The sequence below is a fragment of the Pteropus medius genome, unplaced genomic scaffold, assembly GCF_902729225.1.
Source record: "Pteropus medius unplaced genomic scaffold, Ma_sr-lr_union100, whole genome shotgun sequence".
Classification (NCBI taxonomy): Eukaryota; Metazoa; Chordata; class Mammalia; order Chiroptera; family Pteropodidae; genus Pteropus; species Pteropus medius.
Genome location: NW_024348533.1, coordinates 5,221,092 through 5,240,463, shown reverse-complemented (window position 1 = coordinate 5,240,463; position 19,372 = coordinate 5,221,092). Strand labels below are relative to the sequence as shown.

The 19,372-nt window shown below is 42.0% G+C and overlaps 1 protein-coding gene and 2 non-coding genes across 7 annotated transcripts in view; 1 reads left to right on the top strand and 2 right to left on the bottom strand.

Annotated features, from left to right (window-relative positions):
- RNF130 (ring finger protein 130) overlaps positions 1–17,922 on the bottom strand; it is a 110,621-nt gene extending 92,699 nt beyond the window's left edge. Inside the window, exon 1 of one of the 5 annotated variants that reach the window (XM_039880233.1) lies at positions 17,226–17,922. In XM_039880233.1, coding sequence (XP_039736167.1) covers positions 17,226–17,673 — 448 coding nt within the window. In that variant the 5' untranslated portion in view covers positions 17,674–17,922. The remainder of the gene's footprint in view (positions 1–17,225) is intronic. The other 4 variants (XM_039880231.1, XM_039880232.1, XM_039880229.1 and 1 more) reach the window with 4 other exon arrangements.
- Positions 6,500–6,618, bottom strand: LOC120616711 (5S ribosomal RNA). Its single transcript, XR_005656665.1, has one exon. It is a non-coding gene; the product is annotated as a 5S ribosomal RNA (ribosomal RNA).
- Positions 13,409–13,527, top strand: LOC120616731 (5S ribosomal RNA). Its single transcript, XR_005656668.1, has one exon. It is a non-coding gene; the product is annotated as a 5S ribosomal RNA (ribosomal RNA).
- Positions 17,923–19,372: the final 1,450 nt, after the last annotated feature.

Genomic DNA, 19,372 nt, shown 5'->3' with positions numbered 1-19,372 from the left:
CATTTTTTTTTTATTTTAGGGTCCTTGTTTTATATAAATTTCTATTCAGTTTCCCAGAATTCCTTACATTTCACAGGTGCCAGCTAATTGTGTGATACTGCTGTTATCCTTTGAATTAAAGATATGTGAGTTCAAAGAAATGACTCATGTTCATCACAAAAAGAGAAAGAAAAGCTAACACTGTGTAGCTCACACAAACGTGGGAAAGGTATTTGTCTAGAGATCAAGCTAAACTACTGAGGAGAGAGGCAGAACATGAAAGTAAAATCATGAAACCAGTCCTTATGAAGGAAAATTAGAAAAAATAATAACACTGAGAGACAACTCACATGAGAAAACAAATTAGGACAGGGGGTTTAAAGTTTTCATAATCTGAGATGTCCATAAACCAATAAATATAGTAAAAAAAAAAGTTTAATAATATTTAATCAAAATAATATTTAAACAAAATAATCAATTAGGCCTGCTGAAGTGGGTCTCAATGATGGAAAAGTATATTTCACCAAAGAAACTACTATTCAGAAGGGAAAAAGGAGAAGCAGATATTTTATATCAATGTAATATATGTCCTGCAAGGAAATCCAAGTAAACAGAAGAACTGAAGAACATATCTGAGAGATAAAACTGATGGAGGCAATACACCAAGGTCAACTGACCAAATGGAATAAATATGGAACTTCTTAACAGATCACAAAACCCACAGACAAGATAGAGCACAGGTAGGGATTTCAACTATCTATAGATCTGCAAACATCTCATTCATTACAAGCAATAGGTCTAATAAGTTCATCTGATTTACCATTCATTTCATCTCACACAAGATAACGGCTGGGGTAACCAGGGCACAGTGCTACCCAGAACCTAACACAGACTCGGAATATGAAGTGACCAGTAACATGGTAGAAAGCGGCCTATTGTTTTAATTTGCAAATCCCAGGGCAAAGAGAGCTGAGTAATTACAAATCATCTTAATGCGAAACAAAATGAAGAAAGTGGCATGAATGCATGAGGTAAATTAAACTTTAAGGAAAACTTATCCAAAAGCTATAGAAGTAAATACAGGATGATAGCACAGACATATGCATCCCCCCCCCTCAAATTAGAAAGCCTAGAAAGAGATGAAAATTGCCAATAATGACAGGAACAAGCAAAGGGGCTTCTCACTCTCTTTCAAAGGTTCTTTTTTTTTTTTTTAAGTTTTCAGAGAGAGAATAGGAAAGAAATACATCAACTGCTCAGGGCCAACAAGACAATGCATGAGAACATTTCTCAAAACCTGTTTTGCTTTTGCTTTAAAGAAGAATAACCTGGGAACTGAGATGATCAGAACAAGGCTAAAAGGACACTGAAAATGGGTGGAGAGGCTGTAAGAAAGCAAATACATTCTTAGGATGGGTTTCTCTGTTACAGGCTCTCATTTCATCTCAGTAAAACTGCTGTTTATATCTTGTACATTCATGCTGGTTTCTTTGAGTAATCTTTCATCCCATTAAGATAATTTGTAATTAAGCAGCTTTCTTGGCTCTGTGATTTGCAAACTTAAAAATGATATAGCTGCTTTCTTCCAAATTTCTAGTCATTTTGCTTTAGATCACTAAATGCAAAGAATACTTCCCAGCTCTTACCATACCATCCTCCTCAGCAGTGCCAGAAGCAGCTAACCTCTAAACTTTTGTGACAATACACATTTCTTTGGCTTCCTCATCTCTCTCGCAGTCTTCTTGGCTATCTAGTGGAACCCGCACCCTTTGAAAAGACTATTCCTTGCCCTACTGAATTTTCTTGGCATCTTTGTCAAAATCAATTGACCATAAATATAAGGGTTTACTTCTAGACTTCAGTTCTAATCCGCTGATCTATATGTCTATGTCAGTACCATACTGTCTTGGAGTAAGTTTTGAAATCAGAAATGTGAGCCCTCTAATTTTGTTCTTTTCTTTCCAGATTGTTTTTATTCTTGGTCCACATGAATTTTAGGATCAGCTTGTCAACTTCTGTAAAAAGCCAGCTGGTATTTTCTTAGGATTACACTGAACCTGTAGGACAATGTGGGAAACTGCCATCTTAACACTATTGTTTTTGGATCCATGAACATGGGATGTCCTTTTATTATTTATATATACTTTAATTTCTTACAACGATGTTCTGCATTTTTCAGTGCCAATGCCATTTTAAATGGTATTTAAAAATTTTTTGTGGTTATTTTCTAATTGTTCCTCGTCTATAGAAGTACAGTTGACTTTTTCTGGCATGTGTATTGATCGTGTACCTAACGATCTTTCTAAATTTATTTAAGTTTTTTAAAAAATCACTCTTATAAGTAATAGAAATTAAGTTTACTGACATTTAATTAAGGATCAACACTGGCTGCTTTCTTCAATCCACTGTCAGATGGTTGTGTGTCTCACGTTGTATTTGAGGTGTCCTGAACAGAATGAAACCCCACAAATATAAAGGGAATGGCAGTGACTCCCTCACCTGTTTGTTTACATGGATTTACAGATGAAACCATCTACTTTTAACTGAGCTGCTCTTCATTAAATGGACAAATGCTTTAAAAAAATTCCCTGCAATGTAAAGCAAAAATAAACTGGCAGAGCTGACATTTCTACTCCTGTACAAGCTCTTTTCAGCTACCCTAAAGGTTTAAAAAACAAAAATAAAACCTCTCAACTAATCAGATTTGGGAATGAAAACCAAAAAATTAGATGGTAACATGAAGACTATTAGAAATACAGATTGATTACAGCTGTTATTAACTATTAACCTAAGTGTTGGGCCTTAAGATACTGTCAAAGAAAACCAGTAGTGTGATATAACATTTATAAGAATAATGCATATATGGGCCTACAAGCACATGCACTAACACAAAGTTTGTGTCCCAGTTCTACAGGGAATGGGATAGAGGGGCAACAGTGGACACAGGGAAGCCTGTCAGGAGACCACAGTCCACATAAGAGATTAGAAGTTACAACAGATGGGGAGAGACCAGACACATTTTAGAGATATTTAGGCATTTGGATCAGCAGGACTTGGTAATCAGATGTGGGGGGCAGGGATCTAAAGAAGAGGCTGTCTCAGTTTCTCGTATAACACATTGGGTAGAGATGGTGCTGCTGACTGAAACAGCAAACACTGGAGGCGGAACAGATTTTTGGAGGAAAGATGATGAACTGAGTTGGACATATTGGGCTTGGAAGAAAACTGAGAGGGAGAGAACAAATCTACTCCTAAGCACACACCCAATAAATGTTATACATGTGTAACACAAGACTCGTGCATAATGCTTCTGAAAGCATTACTTCTATGGCCAAAAAGCAGGCAGTGGATTCTCAACAGTGGATAAAACTATGATGTATTCATGCACTGGATCACTCACAAAACTGCTACATGTAATGACATGAATTTATCTCACTAACATGATGTGAGCAAAAGAAATGAGTCACAAGAATACAGAAGAATGTGCACCAGGATTCTATGTACATAAAGTTAAAAAACAGGCATAACCTGTAGTGTTCAAAGTCAGGATAGTATTTACTTTGGGGAGAGAAAGAAGATTGACTAAAGGGGACTTTTGGGGACTCTGGGGCTGGTAATGCTGTAGTTCCTGACCAGGGCTGGGGTTATGGCAATGTGTTCACTGTGGTCATTAATCAAACTGTAGACTCAAGATTGTATATTTTTCTCCATATGTTATAGCTAGTAAAATGTTTGTTAATTTTTAAAAATTCGGTTACCTCACTCCCCAGGTTAAAACCCTTCAACAGTATTCTCACACAGGCTACAACATGGATGAACCTTGAGGACATTATGCTCAGTGAAATAAACCAGACACAAAAAGACCAATATTGTGTGATTCCACTCACATGAGGTTCCTAGAATAGTCAAGTTCACAGAGACAGATAGGAGAAGAGTGGTTGCTGGAGGCTGGAGGGAGAGGGAAATGGGGAGCTGTTTAACGGGTATGGAGTTTCGGTTTTGCAAAAGGAAAGAGTTCTGGAGATGAGTTTGTACAGCAATGTGAGTGTACTAACACTACTGAGCTGTATACTTAAAAATGGCTTAAATGATAAAATTTATGTTATATGTATTTAACCATAATTAAAAATTTAAAAACAAATCCTTTGACAGTTTTCTGTTCCTCTCTTGGGATAAAGTTCAAAATCCTAACACAGCCTAGAGAGTACTGACCCACCTGTTCACCTCTACTGTACACCGCTGTCCCCTCTACTGTACACCACTGTCCCCTTATACTCAACTCCTTTCAGTTCCTCAAACATACCAAGGGCATTTTGTACCTTAGTCTTCATAGAGGTTTCCTTGGCCCGGAAAGTCTTCCTTTCTGCGCCCCTATTAGCCTAACATCTGCTCATGCGTTAGTCTCAGTTTAAACATTGTTTCTCCAGAGGAGCCTTCCCTGACCATCCTAGACTGGGTTAGTTCTCATTTATGCTCTCTTAGCACCCTGATACCCCAAGAATCGTTATTAAATAATTATGTGTGTTATTATCTGTTTAATGTGTTTCCACCACTAGACAATACACTAGTGCTGACTCACCGTTTCCACTACTAGACAGCGCAGGAACTTCCTGTCCTGCCTGCCACACAACAGGTGCTTAATAATTATTTGCTGAATGAATATTTGAAGCAGCTGTCCCACATGAGTGTAGGATTTCTGATCAAGATGAATTATAATCTGGTGACAACATGCAAATGAGAAACTGCCTTACTGACAATGGTCTCTGAATGTAATCACAGGGTCTCTTATGCGTGGAAGAAAGAGGCAGAAGGTCAGAGTCAGAGAAAACTCCAAAGATGCTTCGATGCTGGTTTTGAAGACAGAGGAAGGGCTGCAAGCCAAGGAATGCTGGTGGCTTCCAGAAGCTGGAAGAAGCAAGAAAATGGATTCTCCCTGGGAACCTCCAGAAGGAATGAGGTCTTGCCAACATCTTGACTTTAGCCCTGTGAGACCTGTTTCGGATTTCTCAATTCCAGAACTGTAAGATGATAAACTTGTGTTGTTTTAAGCCTCTTAGTTTGTGGTAAGTGGTTACAGTGGCAGTAGGAAACATACTGTGGCCAATAAAGATTGGCTTCTTTGCCTTCCTTGCCAGAGCTCTTGAACTAGCAAATCAGGAACAGAGTAGATAAAATATTTTTGCTTTTTTCCCCATCAAATCATTTGAATATGTCTTTTATGATAAAAGACAAAGAAATATGCACTAAATGCAAAGTCAATAAAGTGAATTAGAAAACTATGTGAAATGAGCCCCCACCACCCCCGCCAAAGTGTCAATTAATGGAATGTTAACTGTCTTAGATTTTAGTGACACACTACAAGGGTCTGTTCATCTATTATCAAGTGCTTCAGGAGGGATTCTGAACTCTGGGTCTGTGGACTACTTGAGGTTTCAAGCAGTATCTGAACCTCCCCTTATCGAAAATTTTGTGATATATCTACATAAATATGTATTTTTCAGGAGAAGGTCCACAGACTTTCATTAAAGTCTTAAAGGAGAACTATAACCCCAGAAGATTAAGAACCACTGACTTAGATGAAGATACAGACTGTAAGCTAGTCATATTCACTGGTGACACAAAGCTGCCAGAAAGAGAAAAGACTGTGAATGACAAATCAGGACTTGAAAAATACCTTGAAAGGCTGAATGAACAGGCTGAATCCAGTAAAATCACATGGCTTAGGGAAGACTGTGAAAAAGACTTAGAAGATTTAACCAACAGTAAGCTCAGTATGAGTCACTGATTAGGGTTACCAAAATAACTTATATGACTCTGGCAGGTGTCCAGAGGACGGAGAAAAAGCAGTTCTACTCTCTTCTGCAATGATAAAACCGAACTGCAATACTGTGTTCAATTTTAGGTTTCTCTTTGTATTTGTTTCCTAGGGTTGCCATAACAAATGACCACAAACTTGGTGGCCTAAAACAATAGAAATTTATTGTCTCATAGTTCTGAGGCTGGAAGTTGAAATCAAAGTGTCAGCAGGGCTGGCTCCTTCTGGAGGCTCCTTCTGAAGAAACAGTCCTATGTTCTCTCCTAACTTCTGGAGCTCCCTGGCCATGGCAACACAACGCCAATCTCTCTGTCCACCCTCCCATTGCCATTCCCTGTGTGTGTGTCTCTGTATCCTCTCCTCTCAAGGGCACCAGTCACTGGATTTAGGGCCCACCCTAAACTGGTATAATCTTATCTGGATCCTTAACTACTTACATCTGCAAAGAGCCTATTTTTAAGTAAGGTCACTTTCTGAGGTTCCAGTGGACATGAATTTTTGTGGGACACTATTCAACCACTGCATCCTTTAAAATGGATTACCGATAAATGCATTCTGAGGTTTATGATACCATAGTTGTAAGAATGGTCGAAAGAAACTGGGTTACAAAGACAAAGAGCTAGAGAACTTGAGTTAGATAAAGAGATAACTGTTTACAAATATCTGAACCAATTTATTGATTGATTTATTTGTTTGTTTATTTAACGCCTACAGCTCCTGGTATTCCAAAGTGGTCTCCCATCCAAGTACTAACCAGGCCTAACCCTGCTTAGCTTCCGAGATCAGACGAGATCAGGCACATTCAGGGTGGCATGGCTGTAGACTGAACCAATTTTTTTTCCAGATGAAAGAAAGACTTTCTAACATTCTGTTTTCCAGAGATGAATGTGGCAGACCTGTCACTCATTTGTTCTAGCTTGAGCAGTACAATCATCAGATAAGAATGCTGAGGCCTCGGCTAGAGGGCTGGACTTGATGATCACCGATGACCGCTAAGTTCTGAGATTCTATAATTCTTCTCCCATGGCCATTCTGCTCCTTTAAGTGGCCATTATATATAACCAAAGAACCGTAAACCTCCATTAATACAGCAAATACTGTATGGTGGAGTAGGGAGTAGAGGTGGATGAGATCTAGCCAGAAGGCGCACAGCTGTAAAGGAAACTTAGAAACTCTAGGAACCAGAATAGCTTCAGCATGGTGAGCAAGGGCAAGGTGAACGGCCTGAGGGAGAAAGTGGCTAGAGCCAGACCAGGCAGAGTGCCTTGTATACCACAGTTAAGCATTCAGATTTCCATTCTAAGGATAATGAGAAGCCACTGAAGGAATCTAAGCAAGGAGTGACACGACTGGGTGAAGCTTTAAGACTATTCTGATTATCCTAGGGAGAAAAGATTGATGGAAGTTAAGAGAAAGAGCAGAGAGACCAGGAAAGGGTAAGAGATGATAGCTGCCTGTACTAAGATGGCAGGAGTGAAAATGGCGAGCAACAGATAGACACGATACACCCTGAAGGTAAGCTGTGGAGGACAGATTAGATGTGGAATATGAGGAAAACACCTAAGGATGACACCTAAATCTGTTCAAATAACAAGTGTCACCGAGATGGGGGAAACTGGGGAGCAGTGGTAGCAGGCTAGAAGGCAAAAAAACCAAAAAAACCCCAAAAAACCAGAAACCCACCACCAACAAAAAACCAACCAACTCTTCATTTGTGGCTTATCAATTCAGAGATGTCCTTGAGACGTTTAAGATACCAATTTGGCAGTTGAAGGTATGAATCTAGAGATCAGAGGGGACTAGACTAAAAGTAAAGGTACAGGAAGAGGTAACAGGAAGCATGTGGAGAGAGGAAAAAGATGGCTCAGAGAGTTGTCTTATTTCCTTACAAGGAAATATTGGATTACTGTACATTGCTAAGTGCCCATTTGTTTTTGCTTAAATTTTATGATCTCAAACTTCCATCAGCTGGGTTCTAAGATTTACTCCAGCACTGTTCAGCTGCTGGGGACAGAAAGCATGGAGAAAATAAATGGTACATGGTTCATCCAAGACTGAGACTGTGCCAAGTGAGTGTGATACAGGATAAAGGGGAAAACGGGTGGTTACCAAGAAGAATCTTGTGGCATCTACACCAAACAAACAAACAAGTGAGAAGCCAGGAAGGGGCTGAAAGTGCTCACTCAACCGAATGGGAGCCAAGGGGCCAGATCGCACTAGGCTAGGTTCAATGAATGCTAGTGAGGGCTTATCACACGGATGGGGAGGGAGGGCACTGCCAGAGAAAAGGGAACACTGTGAGCCAGGCAACACAGCAGCTACTAAAATATATTGTTTTAAGGTCCATGGACTTAGATCTGTTCATGAAATACCAATTAATTCAATGGTAGCATTTCCTGGTTTCACGGTCTATGTCAGTGCTTACCATGCAGGAGACCTCCTGAGATAGTATTTAGTTTCTGTAGAACCCTACATCCCACGGCATGTCAATGGAGTTGGAGATGCTGTGAAAATAGGGAGCTTCTTCAAGGAAAAAAAAAATAAGGAGCAGAATTCATTTACAGTGCTTAAAGAGGAAAGAGTGAGAATCTCACTGTACACAGGGATACAAAAGACAAAGTCATTCAGTGGCATGCAATGGAGTCTGTCTGCCCCATTCACCCCCCTGCTCCAGTCACCAGAGGCACCACTGTAACTGTTTTCAGTTCTTCAGGTGGACGCCCTTTCTAAAAAGGCTTATCATCATTATTTTCTGGTTTGTCGACTTCAGACATTATCTGTGCATTTACAATGTCACAGTTTAGGGTTCTGCTCACTTAGGCTCCCCCACTTTCCCTCTCTTCTGATTTTAGTATTCCATTATTTTCCTCTGTGGTTAAACCTTTCTAGTTTCTGCAACTACAGACTATCTCTTGAATTCTTACTCTGTGAGATGAAGATACTAGCCCTCACCAGTCCCCAACTTCTCTTTTCTCTCTTTGATTTCTCTACCTTTGTCATCTATGTATAGTTGTAGATTCTTAAGGTTGGTAACATTTACATTCTGCTGTAACTACAGATTTTAAACAGGGAAAACCAACAAAATAAATAAAAGCATTAATATCATCATAAAAATATTACAGAAAAGCTGAGTCCTATGCTAGGATTCCATTTTCCTCTCTAGGATCCACTAACTGCTCCAAACCATTTTAGCTTGGTCCACATTTGGACAAAGTATTCTTGGTCTTGGAGGTCCTCTCCTACGAGGGCAAACATGACCTTTTCAATACATTCCTAGTATCAATTCTAACCACTGCTTGAAATTTGTGCCATTCTTCTTGAAACTAGGGAATAAACCTAAAAAAAAAAAAAAATCAACCTGTATATACACTTGTTCGTTCAGAGTCATTCAGAGTATGACCTCTCCCCTGTGAAGGTTTTGTATTGAAAATTAACAATTTCCAAATAAAGACAGAGAAAATAAAATGAAAAATGTCACCCACAATCCAATCGACATAACACAATTTTCATTTTTGCATATTATTTTGCATCCTTGTCCACTGTAAACAAATTTAACAAAGTCACACACCGTTTAATCTCTTTACATGTACCTTTGTAGGATATACATAGCTTTAGTGACAATCCCCTTGAATAGCTGTGTAACATTCCACTATGGATATATCATAATTTATTAAACCTACTTGGGAAGCAGTACAAAGAAGTAGTGAAAGGACGGGAGCTGTAGTCAGGCAGACCTACATCGAGTCCCAGCTCCACAGACCATCCCTCCCTACCCCCAACAGCCACAGAGCTGGTGGGTTACCTTGCTTGTTTTAATTCATCCAATACTAACTACCCAGTGCTACCTCCTATGTTCCAGTTACCAAACTAAGCATTGCACATACAAGAGTAGACATAGGGACAAGATCCTCGCCCTCAGAAATGAACAAAATAGATATATAACTTCCAATCATGTTAAGTGCTATAAAGAAAATAGGCACTAAGTGAGAGACAGAAGTGCGTTGAGTTCCATCCACAGAAGGGGGAGCTAGTACCAACTACAGCTGTTAGGAGGATTAAATGATAACCCATGTACCATACTGGGCACCATTCTTGGTACACAGTATGTACCCAATACATGTTAACCACATCACCACCTGGAATAAACTGAAGCACCAAACAGGAAATACCTTCCTCCAGGTGTTCCCTTTCCTGTTCTCTGTCAATGTAAATCCCACACTTTTCCAGGTGAGTTCACTGCTTGAAGTTGGATGTGGGTCTCTTTTATATCTATTTCTCTTCTCGTCATGTTCACATGGTTTGTTGGTTTGTTTGTTTTTTTACCTCTTTGAGCATATTGAGTACATTCATAATAGCTGTTTTAACATCCTTACCTGCGATTCTATTATTTGTTCCACTTCTAAGTCTGCTTCTACTGACTGTTTTTTGTCTGGATAGGTCGTATTTTCCTTTTTTTTTAGTATGCCTGGTAATTTTTGATTGGATGTCTGTCTTGAATTTTATGTTTTCGGGAACTGGATTTTGTTGTATTTCTTTCAATATTGTTGAGCTATGTTCTGGACCAGTTAAGTTACTCAGAATTAGTCCAGTCCATTTAAGGCTTGATTCTATGCTTTGATAGGTGGGTCCAGAATAGACTTTTCTCAAGAGATAATCTGGCCTCATTCCATGCCCTATGCATTAAGAGGTCTTTCTACTCTGATCAGTGAGAATGAACTACTCCCACTTCGTGAGAACTTCTGCTAATTTCGGACCATTCTTCATCAAATGTGCAGATCAGCACTCAACCAGAGACTTGAAGGGACCTGGTGCAGTTCTCCAGAGCTTGCTCTGAGTGCAGCTCCCTCCTCTCCTGTCCTCCTTGAGCCCTGAACTCTGCCGCATCAGTTCAGAAAGACCACTGGATCTTTTGGGATCCCCCTCCCTGCACTGCAGCTTGGAAACGCTCCAGGTGTACGGTAAGCTGGGGCAGTCACAGAGCTCCACTGTTTATTTCCTTTCTCTCAGGGATCACTGTCCTGTGCTGTTTGATGACCGTTATAAAATGGCTGTTTCATAACTTTGTCAAGTTTTCCAGTCACTTAAGATAGAAAGGTAAATCTGGTGCCTGTCACTCCATTATGGCTGGAAGCATAACTAATCAAGTTTGACTTCAAATTCCACATTTTTAACAAAACCTTTCTATACAAGTCCAAATAATTTTTATTTCTCTGGTCTCCATGCCATTTACGATCTAGTACAATAACAGAGGCCCTGCAGTATACTCTGTCCATCAACCAACACCTCCCCCCCCGCCCCACCCTTCCCACAACGCGGGTCATCAGTTTCAGTACCAGACCAAGCTCCAAAGGACCAAATGCAATCAATCACATTCCAGCGACTTCTCAGTGCCAGGCACAGTCTTAGGTGCTCGGCTGAAACAAAGACGACACTGTTCCTGACTTCCAAGAGCACACAGTTTAGGACAATTTAGGCACCAAATTCTCATACATAAATCCATAAAAAAGTTTTTAATAGGAAAACCTAAGGTATAAATGAGCCTTTAGAAGAGGCGCTTTCAACGTTCAACGTTCTCCTAAAGGGCCAGAGAGTAAGTAGTTTAGGCTTGCAGGCCACACAGGCTTCTGTTAGAACCATCCAAGTACGTAGCAGTCACAGACACGTGAACGAATGGGCCTGGCTGGGTTCCAATAAACTGTTTAAAACAACAGGTGGCTTGTCCCTGGCTGTAGTTCTCAGAACCCAGATTGAGGACAAAATCCCCCTGTAAACTAAAGAAGACAGCTGCAGCATCTTCTGCAATGGCATGTCCTAGTGCCATCCGGACAAAGCTGATCTCAGCGAGAGGACAAAGTTCTCTTAGGCAGGAATTACACACCACCTCTTTTGTGTACACTGAAAGATTTGCATAACACAAGCTTAGAGTAGGTGCTAATTAAATACTTTAGTGTGTATTTCATTTGACATTTGAAGGGTTCTCTTTGTTTTATTCAAAATTGCCTCCACCGGTAAAGAAAGCCATACTTAACCACAATCTATGGAAAATAATGAATGTCTAGTAAATAACGAATGATAAAGCAAACAAATGCTGACAATCCTTAAAAACTTAGTTTTGTTTTGTAAATAAGTCAAGACTGCTGTATTTAAAAGAACCAGCTCCTAGCATTCATCCCACTAATATGTGCCCCAATATGGGACTTGTCTTTGAGCATTATCTAAATGGGATAACTAATATGGGACTTGTCTTTGAGCATTATCTAAAAAGATTTCATAAGCACAGGAAAAAAAAAAAACTGCTTCAAAATAACTGTCAATTGTCAATTCAAATCTACCTAGATAAGATAAAGATTTGCTACATCGTATATGTTTTTACTTGTTCTATAAAAAAGAATCTCAGAAAACAAATTCTAAAAGTGTTTTCATTGCTGCACAATGTGTATACATGTGTACACACATGTGGCTGGTTTGCAAAGAATCTCTCCTTAATGAGTGTATTCTAGAGGTCTGTTAAAAAAGATTTGTCCTATTACTTTACAGTCACTCCTTATTCCAGGTGGAGGGATCTTAGAAGTCATCTTATTTAACCTACCATCAAATGAAGGACTTTCCTTTTATAACAGTATTCAACCTAATGCTCTGTAGTTTGTTCATCTCTTAAAACTCATGTTCAGAGCTAAACATAAACTACAGGTGCACCTGGCTTCTATGTGTTGGGGCCAGTGCCACCAGGATCCAGATGGCCAAAGGCATGCAAGATTAGACAGGGCCTGTCAGGGAGCACTCACAGGCTTTGTCCCACCACAGGCAGCTAAGTCTCATCTCTCCTCAACTCCCTTCAATGAAGGTGTTTTGTTGTTGTTGTTTTTTTAACCCAAATTCAGGACCATATATTCATTCCTATTAACTTTTTTCTTAGTCTCAGCCCACCATTCCACATACTGAGATCCTAGGGCTCCTGTAGTCCAATGAACCATGTCTTTATCAAAATCACTGGCACAGCAGAGACAGCTACAATGTGAAGAATAGCTGGGGGCGGTGGGTGGGGGGATACTGAAAACAGCGAGTATAGACAACACTTATGAGAAGCTCTGCCATAAAGAGAAATAGAGAAATAGAGAAATGGATAACAGCAGCAGGACAGATGGGGAGGTCAACTGTTTTTTAAAAAAAGATTCAAATATTTACATGCTAATGGATCATCTAAAAGCAAAGGAAAAGTACAGTATGCGAAAATATTTTCTAAATTGTAAAATAATGTATTATATATATCTTCTTTACGTTCTTGCTTGGTTAATTTATGTCAAAATTTGGTTTTTAGAGACTCCAGCTCCTTCTGAATTGTCTTTCCTTCCAGAGCCTCTGCTCCCAGGATCACTCCTACTTTTTCCTCTGAATATTTTGAAACCTCTAACTACACCTAGTAGCTCGTGCATTTGCCATTATGAACTGTAACATTACATGACTGCTTTCATCCAAGGTCTTATTTCCACAACGATTTCCTTCACTCTTTATAAGAATTTTAAAAATTAAGTTCAGGTTTAATGGATGCATCCAATAGAATAGTTTTTTAAATATAAAAACCTAAAATTATTATTTTTTAAAATTTTATTTCGGGTCTACAGCCATGTCACCCTGAACACATCCAATTCCGTCTGATCTCGGAAGCTAAGCAGGGTTGGGCCTGGTTAGTACTTGGATGGGAGACCACCTAGGAAGACCAGGTGCTGTAGGCTTAAAAAGAGAATAAAATAAAATAAAATAAAAATAAAATAAAATTTTATTTCATTTCTATAGTCAGCAAGATGGGAAAAAAAAGGTTTATCATTTAGTAAAATTGTTCTCTAAGGCTGTGAGATCGAGTTCTGAAAATTTCTATGCAAAGCAAAAAATGGCTGATACCAAATTCTTCCCACCAGCACATCTGCATACATGACATCATAAACAGGGCCTTCTCCTCCCCCAACCCCCACTCTAGGCTCAAACAAAAAGCACATTTACAACTTCTGCTCCACAGTAGATACTAGTTACTTTACATTTTGTTTCTAGTTCTAAGCTCATCCTTTGCTAGAGCAACTCTGATATGCACATAAAAAAAAGACATACTCTTTCAAACCTCCATTTCTAAAAATGAATTATCAATTAAAATATGATTATCAGTTGTCACTATACAAATGAATCTCCATTTGCAACCACATTCTAATTAATGATGAATATATTTTCAAAGTATAACACTTGTTTATGAAGTATTTTATGAAGTTTAACACTCTCCAAAATATACTTTTAAAATACCACAGCATCTAAGAAAAAAATGCCAATTTGCCCTTTAAAGGTACAGGACAAACAAATCTTGTTCAGTAATTCATGAATGAATAACAAGAAAGGTTTCTAGTAAAATAACAAGAAAGGTTTCTAATTTCACAAACCAAGTCAGAGATTTAAAATGGGTCATTAATGGGTTAAGCTCCAGGAAAACTGTATTTTGTCTTAATGTTCATTTCTATCAAATACTTATCCTCACTATGAATTTTCATTAATTTCACATCTATTGACCACAGATTTTTTTTTGCCAGGAACTCTGTCTCAGAACTTTTTGCTTGTAATTTGAACATCATTTTTAGTGTCAACACAGTCAGTTCTCAATAAAGATGTTATGAATTTTCTTCAATTCAAATTTATAAAAGCATAAAGATCATAAGGAAAGCAATATTTTTTCTAAAAATATGAAAATTTGAAACTCACTAAACCAAGAATATCATGTGAAATATACAATCATTCTTCCAATTTTAAGCTATTTTCTTTCTTTTAAATTGAGATATAATTATCATATACTATTTTCTTAAACATGAATAATTTTAACATTTTTCTACCACCATTCTTGTTTCTAAAATACATCCCTAAGTTCCTGCTGCAAAAACAAAAAATGTCTTGGATTTTATGTAAACCCATAGATTTAGAAACAGTTTACAGGTAAACTGACTTAGAAGGACCTCAACTAGGATGTCAGCTTCAGTAAGGGAGAGATTTTTGATTTCTTCATGGCCGTTGCCCCTCTTTCTTCCCCAGTGGCTTAAATTGTTCTTGGCACATGGTAGGGTTTCAATTAGTATTTGCTGTACTGAGAGAACCCATGTGTGCAGACCCCTTAGTGCAAAGCCGGACACAAACCACCTGTAGGATCCCATTGCCACCACCACCGCCCGCCACACCACCACCACCACCACCACCAGACACCTGGAGCAAACTCATGTGCAAATAGAAAATCAGCCCTTAGTGAAAGGAGAGAAAGAACAGACAGACACTCAGAGGAACTGACACCAGACTGAGTCTTCACAGACTGCCCCAATGTTTTCACTCTGATACGTGTCTAAAACTCCAGTAATTTAGACATTCATTTGAATTAACAAGTCTCCTCTATTGAGAACGCAGGAACCACTTAAGCCTCTCAACAACTTTACAAGGTAAATATTTCATCATTCCATTTTGTAAATGAAACTGAAGCTAAGCAGCCAAATTTCCTCATGCCACACAGTTTACCTAGAGCATGACAAAGAACATTTAATCCTACCATGCTACCTCCCCTTGATGGGGGAAGAGGACTAACCTTCATCCACACATCAGTGCACGTTAGTCCCCCGTACCCTTCTATCCAAACACCTAAAACAAGCTTTCTCAAAGATGGGCTCTTGTTTCGAGGTGAAAGACAAGCAACGCACAGTTTTAGCACACAGAACACTTTGGAGGTGAGAATCTATAAAGTGTTGGTCATGGATTTGGGTGCCTAGGGGGAACCAAGCCCCAAGACAAACCACAGATTTCAAAACAATGCAGAGGGCCAGCTCTTGCTCCAGACTCACTTCTCTTCCTCTTCCTCCCCTTCCTTTCTGGAACCTCCGCACCAGAAAAGACAATCATCGTTAGTGCCACAGTATAGCAATGTTATGTGTCCCAACCACAGTGACTGGCACAGACTAGGCATGTAAATATTTGCGGAATGAACCAAAGACCAAAGTTGTTTCCGTGGGCAGGCTGGGATCCTGACCGCTGTTTTTAATAAAAAGTGGAGATGAGAAATGCACCATAAGCTCCTGACTCTTGGTGTAAAAGTAGACTTTTAAAAGGCCAGTCTAGGACTATGGCCATGCTATATTGAACAAGCTGGATCCCTAAGCAGGGTCGGGCCTGGTTAGTACTTGCTATGGCCATGGTACCCTGAACAAGCTGGATCCCTAAGCAGGGTTGGGCCTGGTCAGTACTTGGATGGGAGACCACCTAGGAAGACCAGGTGCTGTAGGTGTAAAAAATAAAAAATAAGAAATTGTAAGCTGACAAGGTCCTTGCAATCTGTGAGGTCAACCAAGGGTTGCCTCACATAAAAAAAATAAAATAAGTAAAAAATAAAAAATAAAAGGCCCGTCTAAATTGGGAATAGGCTACAGTAAAGCTTTAGGTGATTCTTTTTCCTCAGCCAGGCTGTCTCAAAAACAAAAGCTAAACACTTAAACATACACAGACCTCAGAAGGGGCACGATGCTATTCGGTTGTTAGAGTATAAAAACAAACACCTTATTTAGGTTGCCCAGTTTAGGTCACCTTAACATGAATAGCAGCTTAAAAAAATCCCGGCTCAGCTTTCTCGAGGTGAGTGGAGGTGAAGACAACTGACATTTTCCCAAAAGTTCGCAGTGGGCCATAACAAAACAAAACCACACTCTGCAATGTGGAAAAAGTTTCCTTTTAAATATGTAAACCAGTAATTTATACAAATATATGTGTGATACCAAATATTTAAACAGAGACCATGTTTATGATTAACAGAAGATAAGCCAAATAGCTTCAAAGACAATGCTTGAAAATTTTACCTATTTCCCTTTTGATTGGCACCCGTGACCTGAAGACTTGGGTTCTATCAGATCCTCCACAATGAGATTTTCAGGCGTCAAATTAAAGTCAAACTAATAGGGCAGAACAAGAGCCGAAGGCAACAGGGAAGGTGCCTATTTTCCTCTTTCATTCCCCCCGCCCCCACTTGCCACTTAAGAAAGGCACATTTTTGCCTTGAGAAAAGGGCCTCATCCTTCGAGATGCAATGCAGCGTTAAGTCTGTGATTCCGTCAGGTTAAGACCTCCCCCCGTGACTGAGTTTTGCGCTCCGCCACCGCCTCCTTTGTCTGCCGTCCCTGCAAACTCGCAGTCCAGTGCCCTCCCGTAAACAAGCCTCATGCACGCACAGAAACGCTCTCCAAGTCTTAAGAAAAAGAGGAAAAGCCAACCACGCTCTGGAGCCTCCTTCCCAAACGAAGAGGAGGCCGGGCTGCGCACCACCGAGACCTCGCCCCCGGGCCGACAACCCAGCGGCGCGGCGCTGGGGGCCCGGCGGGGTTGGGACCCTCACCCACCCTGCGCCCGGCTTCGCCTCCCGCCCGGCACTCACCTCCGTGGATGGGCAGCGGCGCCAGCACCTGGCCGCGGACCTCGGCCTTGGGCGAGTCGAGCCCGTAGCGCCCGCGGTCGATGCGGAACGTGAGGGGGGCGCCGCGGCCCGGCTCCTGCACCGTCACGTTGATGAGCGCCGTGTAGTACTCCTGGCTCGCGTTGTCCGCCCGCGCCGGCCAGAGGCTGCAGGTCAGCAGCGCGAGCGCGGCGAGCCGGGCCGGGCCCGCCCGCGCCGCGCCGCTCATCGTCCCTCCGGCTGCGGCCACCGCTTGCGGACCTGACTCCCGGGCGGGCGCCGAGAGGCGGGGCGGGCGCGGCCGGCGCTGCGGCGGGAGCGCGCGCGCGCGCCCGGCACGCGGCCGGGCACCAGCAGGGGCCTCCTCGGCGCCGCGGCCCCACTGCTCGCCGTCTTCACGTCCGCGGCCCGCCCGTGGGGACGCGCCCATGGGCCCCTCGGCGAGAACTGCGGGTCAAGCTGCGCGCGGTCGTCCCCTCGGGGCCCCTCCAGGGCTGTGGGGGCGGGAACCCTCCATCTCCTGGGGCCGGGACCGCCGAGTTGGGAGCGCCTTGCAAAGACGCGGTGGGGAGGGGGACGCGCCCGAAGGGGCGCCTGTGGAACACTAAGTGCGGCTCGCCTGGCTGCCAGCTCCGGCGCGCGTTCGCAGTCGCCCCGCCGCCCGCCGGCCGAGCGGCAACGCGCAGGCTTGAGAGCAGCCCCGCCCCGCGCGCAAGCGTGCGAGGCCTTGCCAGCTCCCGCCCGCTTGCACGAGGGCGCCCGCTGGCCAGGTCACTCGCTCGCCCGGTGCTGTGCCCTGTATAATTGTCCGGCGTAATGAGAACAGCGTAATGGAGCCTGAGAACTTTCCAAGAGCCTATGGGAAAGTTTGAAACTGGAATACAAAAGATAAAACGCTAAAACTTTAAAAATTCAATGCCTGAGAGTTTATATTTCAACTAGTCAACTGCATGCAAGTCGTATAGTTGATACCATGCGGGGGTTGAAGGGCGTTCTCTGTAAATAAAGAGTATCGGAGACCCAGTAGCCTGGAACTGTAGGACACCGACATGGTTAAGAAAGACCTTCCACAGACTAGATGAAACCTTCAGAGGCTCTTGACGAGGAGACAGTGGTGAGACACCTCCCACTCCCCTCAAATACTCCCCCATCCACACACTATGTCAGGTAAGTTATACCCCCTTCTAAAGCATAAACGAAGATGTGGCTGAATTTAGGAGCTCGTAGGATATTGGGAGCTGTCCTCATTGCCCAGAAGTGGCACTGGCTGGATCTCCTGCCTTCTGTAGAGTGAAGTGGGTGGAGTCAGACTCTCCCAACCAAATGTACTGAGAATAATGGAGTTATTCCCAAAGGAAAACTGAGGTGCCGTTTCCAGGAAAGGAATATGGGTGCAGCGCAGGTTAAAACATCAGACATCCACTGGTGCCGTCTTAGCGACATCCTTCACAATTTCTCCCTCCAGTTCTTTCCCTTCCACCCCCACCCCACCCCCACCATCGTTGTCTGCCTAGCCTATGTCCTGGCTTATTGAAACTGGATTTTATTGCATCTAGGAAGTACAGCCCCTAGACCAAAGTATCCAGGCTCCCTCCCTGGGCACAGCACTTCAAGAGGGCTCTGCTCTGGCCCTGCTTCAGCTGGACCCCCTTCTCACAGGGCAAGGAATCTTTGGGACCAAGGTACTCATGCCAAGGCACCTGAGACCTGGAATTCCTGCCCAGACAGCTCTGGGCTACTTAGGGCCTGCACGGTGCTCTTGTAGGTGGGGGTGTCCTCTCACTTGACATGCCCTGGCTGACCCTACCTGACGTGCTCATGTTCCCTACTCCCTTGTCCTTACAAGAGTCTATCAAAGTGTGGGTGCTTGTGCCCCCTAGAATGAGAACTTTTTATGGAGGCCCACCCTGTTAAATCAGGTGTAGAGGAGAGTCCCTTTAAAGCTTTCTTCCAGCCCTTCTGAATTTGTCAAGGAAAAAGTTGATTCTGAAGCACTTTTAACACTTGTCTGGCACTTGCTGATCTCCCTGTTGAACAGTGGGATGAGGTCTCCATGTACAGCTTCAGCCAGCACTAGCATCTAGGGTGGTGTTAACACCACCCTGCATTGGAGAGTGTAATTGCCTTTA